The sequence below is a fragment of the Leucopleurus acutus genome, assembly GCF_964270905.1.
Source record: "Leucopleurus acutus genome assembly, chromosome: 5".
Lineage (NCBI taxonomy): Eukaryota > Metazoa > Chordata > Mammalia > Artiodactyla > Delphinidae > Leucopleurus > Leucopleurus acutus.
The window spans coordinates 114161205-114175469 of record NC_139147.1 but is presented as its reverse complement, the minus strand read 5'-3'; the positions used below and the strand labels follow the sequence as shown (position 1 = coordinate 114175469).

Genomic DNA, 14265 nt, shown 5'->3' with positions numbered 1-14265 from the left:
ATAACCGAGTTTTTTAAGTGAATTCTTTCACATTTGTAAATAAACTTTTGTGAATTGGTTCAATTAACTTTCCTTGGTTATTATAATTTCTTAGTTGGTTATAATTTACAGAGAACAGTTTTATAAATGGCAAGTTTATTTGATCCAAATATGGAAGAATTTTTCTGTAACAAGGACTAGAGGAAGATCATTTCAGAGATGGCAACCCTTCTAAAGATGTGTTTTCTTATGTAATTTTTATTGTGGCTGTAGATCAAGAACTCCTACAATTTTTTTTTTTTTTTTTTTTTTTTTTTTTTTTGCGGTATGTGGGCCTCTCGCTGTTGTGGCCTCTCCCGTTGCAGAGCACAGGCTCCGGACGCGCAGGCTCAATGGCCATGGCTCACGGGCCCAGCTGCTCCGCGGCATGTGGGATCTTCCCGGACCGGGGTACGAACCCGTGTCCCCTGCATCGGCAGGCAGACTCTCAACCACTGCGCCACCAGGGAAGCCCAAGAACTCCTACATTTTTATAGAAAGTCAGTGGCACAAAATTCTGTACTGTTAAAATAGTATTTTTAAAGGCCAGTGCTCTGTAGTTTTATAAATTTTTGATTGATTCAAAAGATGTTAAACATTTTTGTTTTAAAACTGCACAATAAAATTTAGTTACTAGTTTTTTCCTAGTATAATTGGCAATTTTTAGATTTGGTGTTTAGAAAATGTGTATACACATAGACTTGAGTTAAAGAAATTTTGAAGTAGATGAGAAATTGCAGCTTCTGATGAATTTCCTTCTTTTCTTTTAATAGACACATAGCATCTTTCCTGTCAGTCTTCAAGCTAGTGTTAATAGGCTTAATAATTGTTGGCAAGGATCCTTTTGCTTTCTTTGGCATGCAAGCGCCTAGCATCTGGCAGTGGGGCCAAGAAAACAAGGTATGTAATGTAATAGCTTTGGTAGCTGTAGGTTCTCAGTTGTCAGTGAGATATTTTAATGGATTCTTCTTTTTCTTTCTTTCTTTTTTTTTTTTTAAGTACTTTTTGCTATTTCAACTTAAACCACTTTTTATTTCTGGGCAAAGCACTTAACCTCCTTTAGCCTTAGTCTCCATATTTATACATTAAGAATGATTAGGTCTTACCTTTTTATTATTATTATTATTATTTTTTTTTTTTTTTGTGATATGCGGGCCTCTCACTGTTGTGGCCTCTCCCGTTGCGGAGCACAGGCTCCGGACGCGCAGGCTCAGCAGCCATGGCTCACGGGCCCAGCCGCTCCGCGGCATGTGGGATCCTCCCGGACCGGGGCACGAACCCATGTCCCCTGCATCGGCAGGCGGACTCCCAACCACTGGGCCACCAGGGAAGCCCCCTTTTTATTATTTGAAGGACAGAGAGGTGTTACTTTAGTAGAACCTGGGCACAAAATAATTTAATACCTGATTTTGATTTTGATTATATAAGTTGGGCCAAATCATACAGCAAAACATAATATATACATAATGTAGGCCTTTTATACCAACTAATATGGGTATTAATAGGTTTATTCATGTTAAAAATGGGATTTCCACCAATTTATTCTTATCAAAATTCTCTGTTTTTATTATTTGTTCTTTGACTTTTCTGTTCATGGGTAACCTAAAGCAGATTACCTGAAACAATCAATATAAATATACATAAGAATCTTGTGCTGTTTATTTTATTCTTTGGTAGGGTCTTGCTGCATCATATACTCTTTCCAGATCTCTCATCTGTTTTACTTAAAACCATCTTTTCTGGAGGGTGTACCTTTCTGCTGTGAGAAATGGGAATAATTTCTCCCTTGAATGAGATTACTTAGGTTTCCTTCTAATAAGTATTCTCTTTTGGAGTCCTCTGGTTTTATCCTTCAGTTCTAGGCTGAGACTACCTGTAGCCAACTCCTAACATAGCTCTACTTCTTAGGGAATCACTTATTTCCAGTCGCAGCAAGGCTTCTTAACATAAACATCCTCAGGTGCTACCTCTAATTCAGATGTGTCTCTACTGTGTTATTAACAAAATATTGATTTACATAGGATTAAGAATTAGAAATTAAGTACTTACTGATAATGTTTTGTGCTATATTTGTTCATTCTGTTGATTCTAAATTGTCTTTAGTGCATTTTACTTCTTTAGGCTTATAACATTGTCAGTCTACTGTGGAAGAGGATACTTGAAGGCTGTAGCTTTCGTGACACTTAACTTGTGTATTGTTCTCATGAAAGTAGACTTTGTGCCCAAATGCTAGGATAACTTCTGTGAAATCAAAGCCCACCTAGCTCAAGTGGGGTTAGGGGAAATCTCCTTCTCATCTGCTATAGGCATTTTGATTTATTTTTCTGAAACAGCTGGCTGTGAATTGACATCCTCACTACATCCTGCTTTTAGGTGATTTTGTTAAATTGAAACTTTTCTGTTCAACAGGAGCCTCTGATCTTTTGGGACAGTATAGATTTGCCTTCAAAAGGTGAATGAATGTAACTTAATATGCTAGTGCTTTCTAACCAACTTTTTTTTAGTTTGACTTAAAATGATTTGTTTGGAACACGGAATACAGGGAGTTGCTGACTAGTTGCATCACTAGTCTCTTGTGAGTTCATACATTATATTATAAAAATTCTAAAATGAACCCTTCTTATGCTGGTATTCTTTTGTTTAACTTATTAAGGCTATTGTGAGATTTCTAGAAATTTTACCTTTACATTAGGAATAACGTAATTTCTTCAGAATGTATAGAGCTGTGAATTAATGTTGCAATTTTCTGTGTACACTATCTGAATATATGGAGTAGCAGTAATAATTTGTATAGAAACTTAAAGTAGATTTAAAAAGAGCAATTTCCAAATAAAAATGAGACTATTTAAAAGCTTACTTAATTTGTGATGTTGTTTTGATTTGAAAGTGAGTTTACCTATTGTACTTAATTGTATTTTCTTTTAGGTCTATGCATGTATGATGGTCTTTTTCTTGAGCAACATGATTGAGAACCAGTGTATGTCAACAGGTGCATTTGAGATAACTTTGAATGGTAGGTTCTGAATAGTTTGCATTCTGTGATAAATGTTAAATGATTGATAATAAGCATCAGGCTTTTCCATTTTTCATAATATGCTAAATTATCTCTTTACATGGTCCTCACCTACTCCCATGGCTTTAGAATAACATCTATATGATGACCCTTAAATGTATAGCTCTGGAGAACTCTAGACCTCTCTTCTAGGTGTTATAGCCAGGAATCCTGAACATTACCTACTCCCAAACTGTTGATTACCTCAGCTTCCTGCAATTGTTTTATACTCCAGTTTGCTCCTTCCCTGACATTTCTCGCTTATTTAAGGGCACCATTATCATTCTACCCAGTTGCCCATGTCAGAAACCTAGGATAACATCCTAGATTTCTCCCTTACTCTCCATATCTAATGGATTACCAATTTTTCTCAATTCTACTTTTTACAGTTTTCAAAAATCTTCTATTTATCTTCATTGCTAACCACCCTAATCCAAGCCACAATTATCTTGCTATCCTCTAACATATTCTCTAAACCAGAGGTTGGCAAATATGGCCTATGAGCTAACAGTGGCTTTACAATTTTAAAATTTCTTTATATTAAAATTTTTTTTATTCAGGTATAGTTTATTTATAATGTCATGTAGGTTTCAGGTATACAGCACAGTGATTCAGATTCTTTTCAGGTTCTTTTCCCTTATAGGTTTTTACATAATATTGAGTATAGTTCCCTGTGCTGTATATAGTAGGTCCTTGTTGGTTATTTATTTTATAGAAAGCGGTATGTATATGTTAATCCCAGCCTCCTAATTTATTCTTCCCACCCCCCTTTCCCCTTTGGTAACCATAAGTTTGTTTTCGGTGTCTGTGAGTCTCTTTCTGTTTTGGAAATAAGTTCATTTGTGTCTTTATTTTTTAAGATTCCACATATAAGCGATATCATATGATATTTGTCTTTCTCTGTCTGGCTTACTTCACTTAGTACGATAATCTCTAGGTACATCCATCTTGCTTGGTGGCTCTTACTTTTTTTTTTGGCCAAGCCACGCAGCTTTCTTGATCTTAGTTCCCCGATCAGGGATTGAACCTGGGCTCCAGCAGTGAAAGCACCAAGTCCTAACCACTGGACCGCCAGGGAATTCCCTCATATTTTTTAATGGCTAAAAAAATTAAAAATACTTTGTGATGTGGAAATTATATGACATTCAGACTTCAGTATTCATACCTGGAGTTTTGATTTCATCATTGAAAAATTTTTGGAAAGATATCTCCCTGGTTTTATAAGCACCTATATGGTATCCTTGATTTTGCCTCTTGGTATGTAAAGCCTAAAATATATGCTGTTTGGCTTCTTACAGAAAAATGTGCTGACATCTGCTCCAACACTTGAGTCATTGAAAAGAAAATGTTTTTAATGCACATTTCATCTTGTTGCTTCACTCCCTCAAGTTTATTAAATGGCTTTATTTTGTTCTCAAGATAAAGACCAGAACATTTAACATGGACAAAAGGCCCTGAATGATGTAGCCTGGGCATGGGCAAACCATAGCCCTGTGGACCATGTCCTCTGCTACCTGCTTGGTAAATAAAGTTTTATTGGAACACAGCCATGCCCATTCATTTATCTGCTTTCAGGCTACAATGAATGTTAAGTAGCTGGGACAGACTATACATCTTCTTGAGCTGAAAATGCTTACTTTATAGTTTCTTGATCCCTGATCTAATCCCTGCCAACCTTTCCAGCCTCCCTTGTACCACTCTTCTATATTTCAGCTTTCACGTTTAATAATATCTCCCAATTTTAATAATTTCTCTCTTTTAATGATAGTAAGTACAAAAGCTCCTTCCCAGCCTCTCATATGTCCCTCTCATAGCATCTTCTAGTTTTGATTTTTAGTGTACAAATGTGATTTTGTAGCTATTTATATAGTTCTTTTTATATTTCCCCTACTAGAATGTAAACTCCATGAAAGCAAGAAGCTGAATTCTATCTCCAGCTGTGTGCATAGACAATACATGTTTATAGAATGAATGTCTATTATAGAATCATCTTTAATGTGGAAGGGGTGGTACCATTTATTTTTATAGATGTACCTGTGTGGTCTAAGCTGGAATCTGGTCACCTTCCATCCATGCAACAGCTTGTTCAAATTCTTGACAATGAAATGAAGCTCAATGTGCATATGGATTCAATCCCACACCATCGATCATAGCCCCACCTATCAGCACTGAAAACTCTTCTGTAAGTAGTTTAAAAATACAGTAACTATGTATAGGTATCAGTTAATTGTAATGAATCAGCAAGATATTTCATATATTAGCATAATAGATATAGATATATATAATAATAAATATTGCATATATTGTCAATTGAGCTTCCAACTTAAGGTTTAACAGATGGTTGTCTTCTTCATTAAAATTTATAAATGACCAAGAGAGTTTGGATCTGCTAAAATAAAGTAAGGTTGTACTATTAATTTTATGTTTGAGGCTTAATAATTGGGCCTGTAACATCATTTTTTTGACTTGTGAACTTCTAATGGCCAGAATTCATATACTGTACATATATTGTACATATATACTCTCCCCATACCTTCGAATAACTAGTTCCTAAAACTATGCAAATTCTTTTCACATGCTCAAGATAGAAAATTTATAAGCAAATGTGGGTGAACATAGAGAGGTGAAAGTTAGTTAATTTTGTTTAACAGAGATGTTCTCAGTTCTTTTCTGATCAATGAGTGGATTTTACAAGAGTGAATTTTGAAACAATATTTTTTCTGTGTGTCTTTCAGACATTAAGGGATTTTTGCAAGAGCAGCGTGACTGACATTATGAAGGCCTGTACTGAAGACAGCAAGCTGTTAGTACAGACCAGATGCTTTCTTGGCAGGCTCGTTGTACCTCTTGGAAAACCTCAATGCAAGGCAGTTTTTCAGTGCTGGCACATTTTGGAATTCTGCACATTCGTGGAGTGCAATAATACTGTATAGTTTTTTTTTTTCTTCCCCAAGTCCACTCGGTTAATAGTTTTTTAAAAAAATGCAGACATTACTACTTGCACTTCTTTTTTCTCGGTCATATTTGAAAAAGTAGAAAATTGAGTTGCAATTTGATTTTTTTTTCAAAGATGTCTGTTAAGTCTGTTGTGATTTTATATGAATTTTCCTTTTTTATAGTTTAAAATTGATCCTTTTGGGACTAGAGCTGTAGTTCCCAAATACTTTATAAGAGTTTATCAGACATCTGTAATTTGGTCATGTCCAATTTATATAGTTTTCAAAATACTGCGGATTGTGAACAGCACATTATATAAGATTATTGGGGGGAAATCCTATATCCAGAGTACTCTACCAATTTGTGTATGTGTGTGTGTGCGTGTGTGATTACCAGAGAACTACTAAAAGACCAACCACTTTTTAAATCCTGTTAATGTAGTTCAAGTGTCCTGCCTTGACCAATTTAATGAGTTGATTAACTGGGCCTTTATACTTAACTCAATAAAAAACTAAGCAGATGTAAGTTAAATAAAAAGCTTGAGTTTATTGCCCAGCGTACCTATTAACATTATATTTAACAGTTGTCTGCAAAGTTTTGTTTTTGACTCACAGAGAATTTCCTATGGGACACACTTTAGATTCACACACAAATAATAGGTCATTTACCATTTTTAGGATAATTGAAACTTGCCTCACTAAAGAAAGGTTAGTTGAACCTCTTTACAACATTAATATTAGGTAAATGGAGATCACTTGTCTAATAATTTAACTTGTCTAACATCAGATCAGAATTTTATTATATTTGAGGGACAAAATTGAAAGGTTTTTTATTCAGTGAATTTAATATCTTTCCAGAGTTCTAAAGGGTAGTTTTTTTTTAAAGCTTAAATTGATAAAGACTATAAGAGTAATTTAGCAGAAATAGGACCATAATGTAGAAAAATAGTCATATAGCAACAGTCGTAACATACTTCATCTTCCCTGTAGGAATAAAAGTGGTAGGTCTAGATTTGTTAGTGGAAGTAAAGGGATTTATGGAAAAATAATGAGATAATTCAATATTGAGTCCACCAAACACTTAGCACAATCTTATACTTCATTTGTCAGTGAATATTTGTTGAAATGCATGTCTGGTAATTATCATGATTGTGACAGCCTCAAGGTGGAACATACTGTAGTCTCTAGCTGAAAAGAAGTTAGCCTAATAATTCACTGCAGAAAATTGATTAAATGCCTTATCCTTTTAATTAAGGCTGCAGAACTGTTCACCTAAGATCGTACAGTAGCAAGAGTCTATACAATTTAAGCTAGAGGTTACTTAGAGATTGTTATTCAGGTGTAATAACATTTTGTTATCTTTGACTAGGGCTTAAAACTTTGTTAACTTGATTTGTACCAGCCCAAACTTCCTTCTGCAAGTTGAACACACTGCTGAGTGTGTGTAGGGTCTTTCTTCAGTGACAGACATTCCACCAGTGACAGTTAACCTTTTGACATTTAGACCTTCCAAACTTGTCTTGGATATTCCCATGTATCTGACAGGCCAACCATGAAGAATTTAAGATTTAATTCTAATTTTTTCCATGTTTGCCTTGGGTGAATAACTTATCCTTTGGAGAATAGCTTTAAGTGGCTAGGTCATTGATAAAACTCAACTGTTTTGTTCACACCCATTTCAATATTATTTTATGTTTGGCCATATTTAAATCTAAGATTTAATGTAGTCTAGTGAAAAAATTAGTGGGAAGTGTGAATGTAAAAAAAACATGAAAAAACGGAAAGTTAGAAAGCTATTTAGAATGTGGCTTTATTATATTCCTAACATTTCAAAATTTATTAGATAGTTGCTTACAAATTGGTGTGGTTGTGTAGTTTATAAATGTTTATGTACTCTTAATTGTAAGACCATAGAACATGACAGCAGGTTGGCTACTGTTATTGGGGTTTTTACCATAGTTGCTATTGTGGAAGAGATTACATGTTAGATTAATTTAAAAATGTTGGCAAAACATGGCTTTATACCTCAGCATCAAAATGTGCAAGACACATATGCTTTCAGAACATAAATGCGTTATTAACTTAACGGCACTAAGATCAATGGCAGCAGTTGATCACCCTTTACCACTATCAAAACATAACAGGATCCTAATGATGATTCTTATTTTGAATGTTATTAGCTGGGGACCTTGATTGGTTGGCATTTTATTGTCATGATTTTAACTAATTTAGATGAAAAATAGCTTACAGAATTTTAAAGCATGATTTAATATTTCATACTAAGACTTTAAAAAATCTTTTTTGAGAGAAACAGGAATTGTAGAGTCTGGGGACTTTAAAGCATTGTGAAAATAAACTTTTATTAAGCTGATATGAAAGGAACCCCTCCTTTCTGGAACTGAATCTGTGCTAGAGCACTTGATATGATAACTGTATTTAGGAAATTTTATGTTGTAAAAATTGTTGTCATCAAGTAATGTTTTCTAATGGTTTCTTAACCCAACCAGTGCTACACCCCCCTCTCCCTCTCCCAGTCTGGCACTCCCAGTATTACCACTCTGGGACCTTAAACTACTTCTTGAGCCTTATGGTCCAGTTTCGTGTGCTTCATTGTTACCTGAAATTTCAACAGTTCTGTGGTGTGTTCTGTGCTGGGGTGGAACAAAGACGAGCAGTTTACATTATTGATCTTCTTTACCCCCAACCTCCAGAATCCCTGAGAAAAGTCATACTAGCATCCCAAAATCTGGATAGAAATAAGATGAGGACTTCTCTTGACTGATATAGACAGTTTAACAATCTCAGAAGAGAAAGCAAAAGTTCAGATACTTTTCTTAAATCCAGCTGAGCCTTTTCCCTCACAGTCCCAGGCTCCTTTTCCCTAGGCTTAAAAAAGCAAATAGAAGCAGACCCAGATCTGAACTGTATCTTGAAGAAAAATTGAAATTGGTCTCATGTACAGTGGGAAGAGTGTTAAGTCACCCATTCTTTGTCAAGGCTTGTAGAATGTCTTCTGTTGCCTTTGTTAAGCATGAGCAAAATAAAAAGAAACAACATGATATCTAGGCAAACGTGTAACAGTAGTGGTTTTAAAAGTTTAGTGTGCCTACAAATCATTAGGATAAATTACTGGATCCCATCCCTAGAGATTCTGATTCATTTGGTCTGAGAGGGGTCCATATAATTTGCACTTTAGCCCAGCTTCCAGATAATGCTGATGCTGTCAGTTTGAGGTCCACACTGAGGAGCACTGCACCATCGCAGGTCAGAGTGCAAAAGACCCAGGACACTCTGGAAGGAAATACAGGTCGTGGAACAGAAGAAAATTTTGCATATTTGCTTCACATTTATGGAATGACTTAACAACAAGAAACTCAGTAAAATGAGAACCCAAAAGAAGAAACAGAATGAGATGAGAGGGAGATTGTTTCCAGGAAAACAAATTGAGGACTTAATTGTCCCAATTAATCTGTTGTATCGGTGCAACATATTTGTTATCCTTTGTTGGGTTAGTATGTTAAAACTTTTGGAGTGGGTATTTTTAAAGGAAATGTTAAATTTTTGAGTATAAAATAACTGATTTGAATTGCCAGGTTTTCTCAAAGTGGGCAACATGCCTGCATTAATCTCTATAATGACAACTGATCTTGATTTTCACGTCAAACAAATTATTTAAATTTTTACTGTTCTCAGTAGGGAAAATGCATACTTTTAGTTTTATTTTAGCAACCATAATAGAATTCTTTATATCACTGGGGAAATCCAATTTGAACTTAATTAAGCCCCCCAAAAGTAAAGGATTTACTTTCACTTAACTGAAAAATCCAAGGTAAAGTTGGCCTCATTTCTCCATGAGCCTCCACCATAATTGGGGAGAGGATTGTGGAGGGCTGGGGAGGATGGGAGAGGAATGAGAACATTGATAAAGTCCTAGAGAGCACTTTGGTGTAACTTGGGGTTACATTCGTATCTTTGGATTCTGTTTCTCACTTGATATCCACGAATAATTTTGTCATGTTAGTTCTTCCTTTTCTCTAATTATTGACTTTACTCCCTCCACCCAACCTCCTTCCTATTCAGGATCATAACTGTTTAAGACAAGTTTATGGCTTTGTGGTTATAAGCTGCTGAGACCAAGTGCTTAGCTATCTGGGAATTATCAGGAGCCAGCACTGGGTCACTTGGCTTGGTTAGTAAAGTGTTAGAACCTGGCAGGCAGGTTGCTACCAGTACTCCCTGGGGCCACTGGCTATACTCATGACTTTGTGTACTAGCAACTCTTACTAGAGGAAAAGACAATTACTGTTCTTGTTTATTCTTGAGTTGCTAAGAGCAGGTCTGTTTGCAGGGAAGTGTACTGATGACATTTCCTTCTAAATATATATTTTTTAATGTATTAGAAAATGCGGTTGCATTTCATCTTTTAATAGTCCATAGGCTTTCATGATGAGACTATTTTAAAGGTATTAAAATATATAATGTATTTAAACAATAGGTAAGTTAATCAGTGTGATTCTGCTAGTAAAATTCTATATTATTCAGAGCCATGGAAATTTGGTGTTACAAAAGATTTTGAGATTTACTTCAGAATTCTAAAGAAAAGACTAGGAGTTAAGTATCTTGCCCTGATTTCTATAGCTTGTGGCAATGCTAAAATGAAAGGAAAACAAAACCCTATACTGTTGGTGGGGCTTGGGGAAGGAGTAGAAAAGCAAAGAGAGCTTCGTCAGAAATTACTCCTGGTGGGAAGAGAAGAGACCAGTAACAAAGCAAACTTAAAAATTTAATCTCAGTTTCACTTCACAACTGTTTATTTACTTTTACTTTAGCTATGGTGTGGAATTTTTCACTTCAACTAAACTGAAAATAAAAGGCGACACAGTGCAGGGTACCCCAGAAGAAGAGAAGCCAAGTTCCACTAAAGTAGGGCTTCTCAACGTTTTTGCTGAAGCACAGGTCTGCCTGGGACTACGGCTTGATGTGATCCTTTACAAAATACAATTTTGCCAAATACTTATTTTAAAATTCATGCAAGAAATTCGCTCCAAATTGTTCATGTTGCTTTTAACATAAAAATTCTGTTTTAATAACTCCCTAAATCTTCAAGCAAAATTCATATTCCAGGAAACCGTTTCTCCTGAGACTGTGTAATCCCTGCTCCATTGCTTATTTTTCTTGGTGTTGGTGTGTGAGTGTGCTTGTTTGTACACACCATCTTAGGAAACATGGAGTGATCTACATTATAGCCATTTTCTTTAAATGTACATAAAGTTTATATATAATCTGCACTAAAGCTTTGCACTTAGGACTTATTACAATAACTGAAGAGGATGTGTTCCAGGAAATTTGTATCCAGAAGATGCATGTGGGAAGATAATGTGAGAAGCATAACTGTGAGTTTTGAAGTGTTAAATAGAGTTACAATACCAAAAAACTAAATACTGTCTAGAGTAAAGTAACGACAGACATGCTGATAACATAAGCCTCTGGAAGTCTTGAGGAAGGCTAAAATGGTGGTTTTATAAATGTTGCCTATGAATGAGTGGATGGATGGATGAATGAATGGATTTGGTTAAGGCAGTGGTTCGCAGCTGGGGGTTTTACCCTCTAGACACTGGTGATGAGACTTTTTTTTTAAGCCTCTGTTTTATTTGCTTTATTATTATTTTTTAAACATCTTTATTGGAGTATAATTGCTTTACAATGGTGGGTTAGTTTCTGCTGTATAACAAAGTGATTCAGCTATACGTATACATATATCCCCATATCCCCTCCCTCTTGTGTCTCCCCTCCCACCCTCCCTATCCTACCCTTCTAGGTGGTCGCAAAGCACCGAGCTGATCACCCTGTGCTATGCAGCTGCTTCCCACTAGCTAGCTATTTCACATTCGGTAGTGTATATATGTCAGTGTTACTCTCTCACTTCGTCCCGGTTTACCCTTCTTACTCCCCGTGTCCTCAAGTCCATTCTGTACATGGTGATGAGACATTTTTGACTGTTACTCCTGGGAGTGTAGGGTGTGTTGCTCCTGGCATGTAGCTGGTAGAGCCAGAGATGTTGTGAAACATCCCACAGTGTCCAAGACAGCTTGCTACAACAAAGGATAATCTGGTCCAAAATGTTAGTAGGGCAGCTGTTGAGAACTCTGGGTTAGGAGAGTTGGAGGAGGGTAGTGGGAAAGGAGAAGAAAAAGACTGAGAGACAGAGACCAGTGGACCAACACATCATGCAGAGAGGGTCCTGGAATGGAGCCTGGGAACCATACATAACCTTTAGCTGGGACCTGGAGGGGAAGGAGGGTGGAAAAACTGATCAGCCTCCGGGGGTGGGAGAGGGCGGCTCTTTTCTAGCCAGGCTTGAAAGGATTTGCTATTAAGGAGGCCTGATGTGGTTTCACAGGGTCTCCTTTGCCCCCCTGAGTAGTTTTTCCATATTTAAATTTCAAATTACTTCAACAGAGGAAGCCTTTCATTCCAGTAATGAAATAAAAAGCTAAATTGAAGGTGACATATTTTTGTGGGAAAGAACCGTCAAATGTAACAGGCCAACAAAGAGAAATGGCTCTTATTAAATCCTGTTTTTGATTAGGGAAAGGAGAGAAGAACTTTGAGGGCTTGAGGTTGGTAGTGGGTCAGAGAAGAGCACAGAAGGGTACATAAAGAAGAGACTTCACAGTGTTTCCTAGGGAAGTTCCTATTCTCTTGACTCTTGTGTGGGAAAGTGAAGCTACATGATCAGAAGCAACTTTGAAATAACTTAAAAAAAGTGGCATTGGTGTAGGAATATTTTTTCCCCTTGAGACATTTGTATTAATGAGTTGGATGGTAAAAGATGATTAACATTCCAGACTGGTAGAGTCCAGCAGTGGCTTCCAACGATTAAAATAACCTATGTTTAAATTCTCCAGGCTTCCACCTATCCTTAGGCTGACTGAGGGGGGAAAAATAGCTTTGGAGTCTGTACCGAGGGACAAGCAGATCCACAACTTGAAAGTCAGTCGTGTTCTTGGAATATTCCAACTTCAGAATAATGTTTCCATTTAGCTTCTTACAAGCATGTTTTTATATATATATATAAATTTATTTATTTATGGCTGCGTTGGGTCTTCGTTGCTGTGTGTGGGCTTTCTCCAGTTGTGGTGAGTGGGGGCTACTCTTCCTTGCAGTGCGTGGGCTTCTCATTGCAGTGGCTTCTCGTGGCAGAGCACAGGCTCAGGGGTGCGGGCTTCAGTAGGTGTGGCACATGGGCTCCAGCAGTTGTGTCTCGTGGGCTCTAGAGTGCAGGCTCAGTTGTTGTGGTGCACGGGCTTAGTTGCTCTGCGGCATGTGGGATCTTCCCGGACCAGGGCTCGAACCCGTGTGCCCTGCATTGGCAGGTGATTCTTAACCACTGCGCCACAAGGGAAGCCCTGCATGTTTTGAGGGGTTTCTTTGTGCCAGGTAATGTGGAGGATAACAGTTGTGAAGACGTCTAATACAATTGCTGCATTCAAGCTTATAGTTTAGTTAAACACAGCACAACATAATAACACCTCGTAAAAGAAGCCTAACAAAGCGGGCTACAGAAGCAGAGGGTGGGGCAGTGGCTCTAAGCCCTTAAATATAGAATTTTTGATAGATGGGGGAGGGAGGTTGGGAAGGCACAGAGGAACAAAGAGCATTTTAGAGATGGAAAAGAGCACAGAGGCACAGGGTCTTTGTGATAATTCCTGTAAGGGAAGGACCATAGAGGAGAAGTGTCTGGGAGGGGGTGGGTGAAAGAGGGGTGGGTGATGTGGTGGGAAATAGGCTGGAAAGGTAGGTTGGGGAAAGATGATCGAGGGCACTGAGAGCTGAGGAATTGGGCTGCATTCTGTGGATGATAGCCAAGGAAGGTTTTTGTGCAGATGAGTAGTAGGATCAGATCTGGGTTTTGAGGTGATTTGGCTGTAGAGAGGATATGGAGGGCTGGAGTGGAGGGGAGGCAGAGGCTGTAACAAAAATATTATTCTGGAATCCTCGCGCGCGTGCACACACTCACAAACACACACACACACACACTGATTTATTCAATTAAAAATCAATGTCAGCTTCTGTGGTCATAGTCCCTTTATATTCGGGAGTTTTCTTTTACTTTAAGGTTTGGGTTCATGATAAAATTTACATTCCCTTAGAATTACCCTCCTTAAATCTAAAGTCTCATGTTTACAATTTAACTTTTAACCCTTGGGTATCATTTAAATATCTCTTTGTATCTATTTTCTGCTTATTGACTAAGGA

The 14265-nt window shown here is 37.1% G+C and overlaps 1 protein-coding gene across 1 annotated transcript in view; it reads left to right on the top strand.

Moving 5' to 3' along the window:
• SELENOT (selenoprotein T) overlaps positions 1–13639 on the top strand; it is a 33268-nt gene extending 19629 nt beyond the window's left edge. The window contains exons 3-6 of the mRNA XM_082840021.1: positions 792–918; positions 2944–3031; positions 5099–5252; positions 5806–13639. Of these exons, the coding sequence (XP_082696147.1) occupies positions 792–918; positions 2944–3031; positions 5099–5223 (340 nt within the window). The 3' untranslated portion in view covers positions 5224–5252; positions 5806–13639. The remainder of the gene's footprint in view (positions 1–791; positions 919–2943; positions 3032–5098; positions 5253–5805) is intronic.
• Positions 13640–14265: the final 626 nt, after the last annotated feature.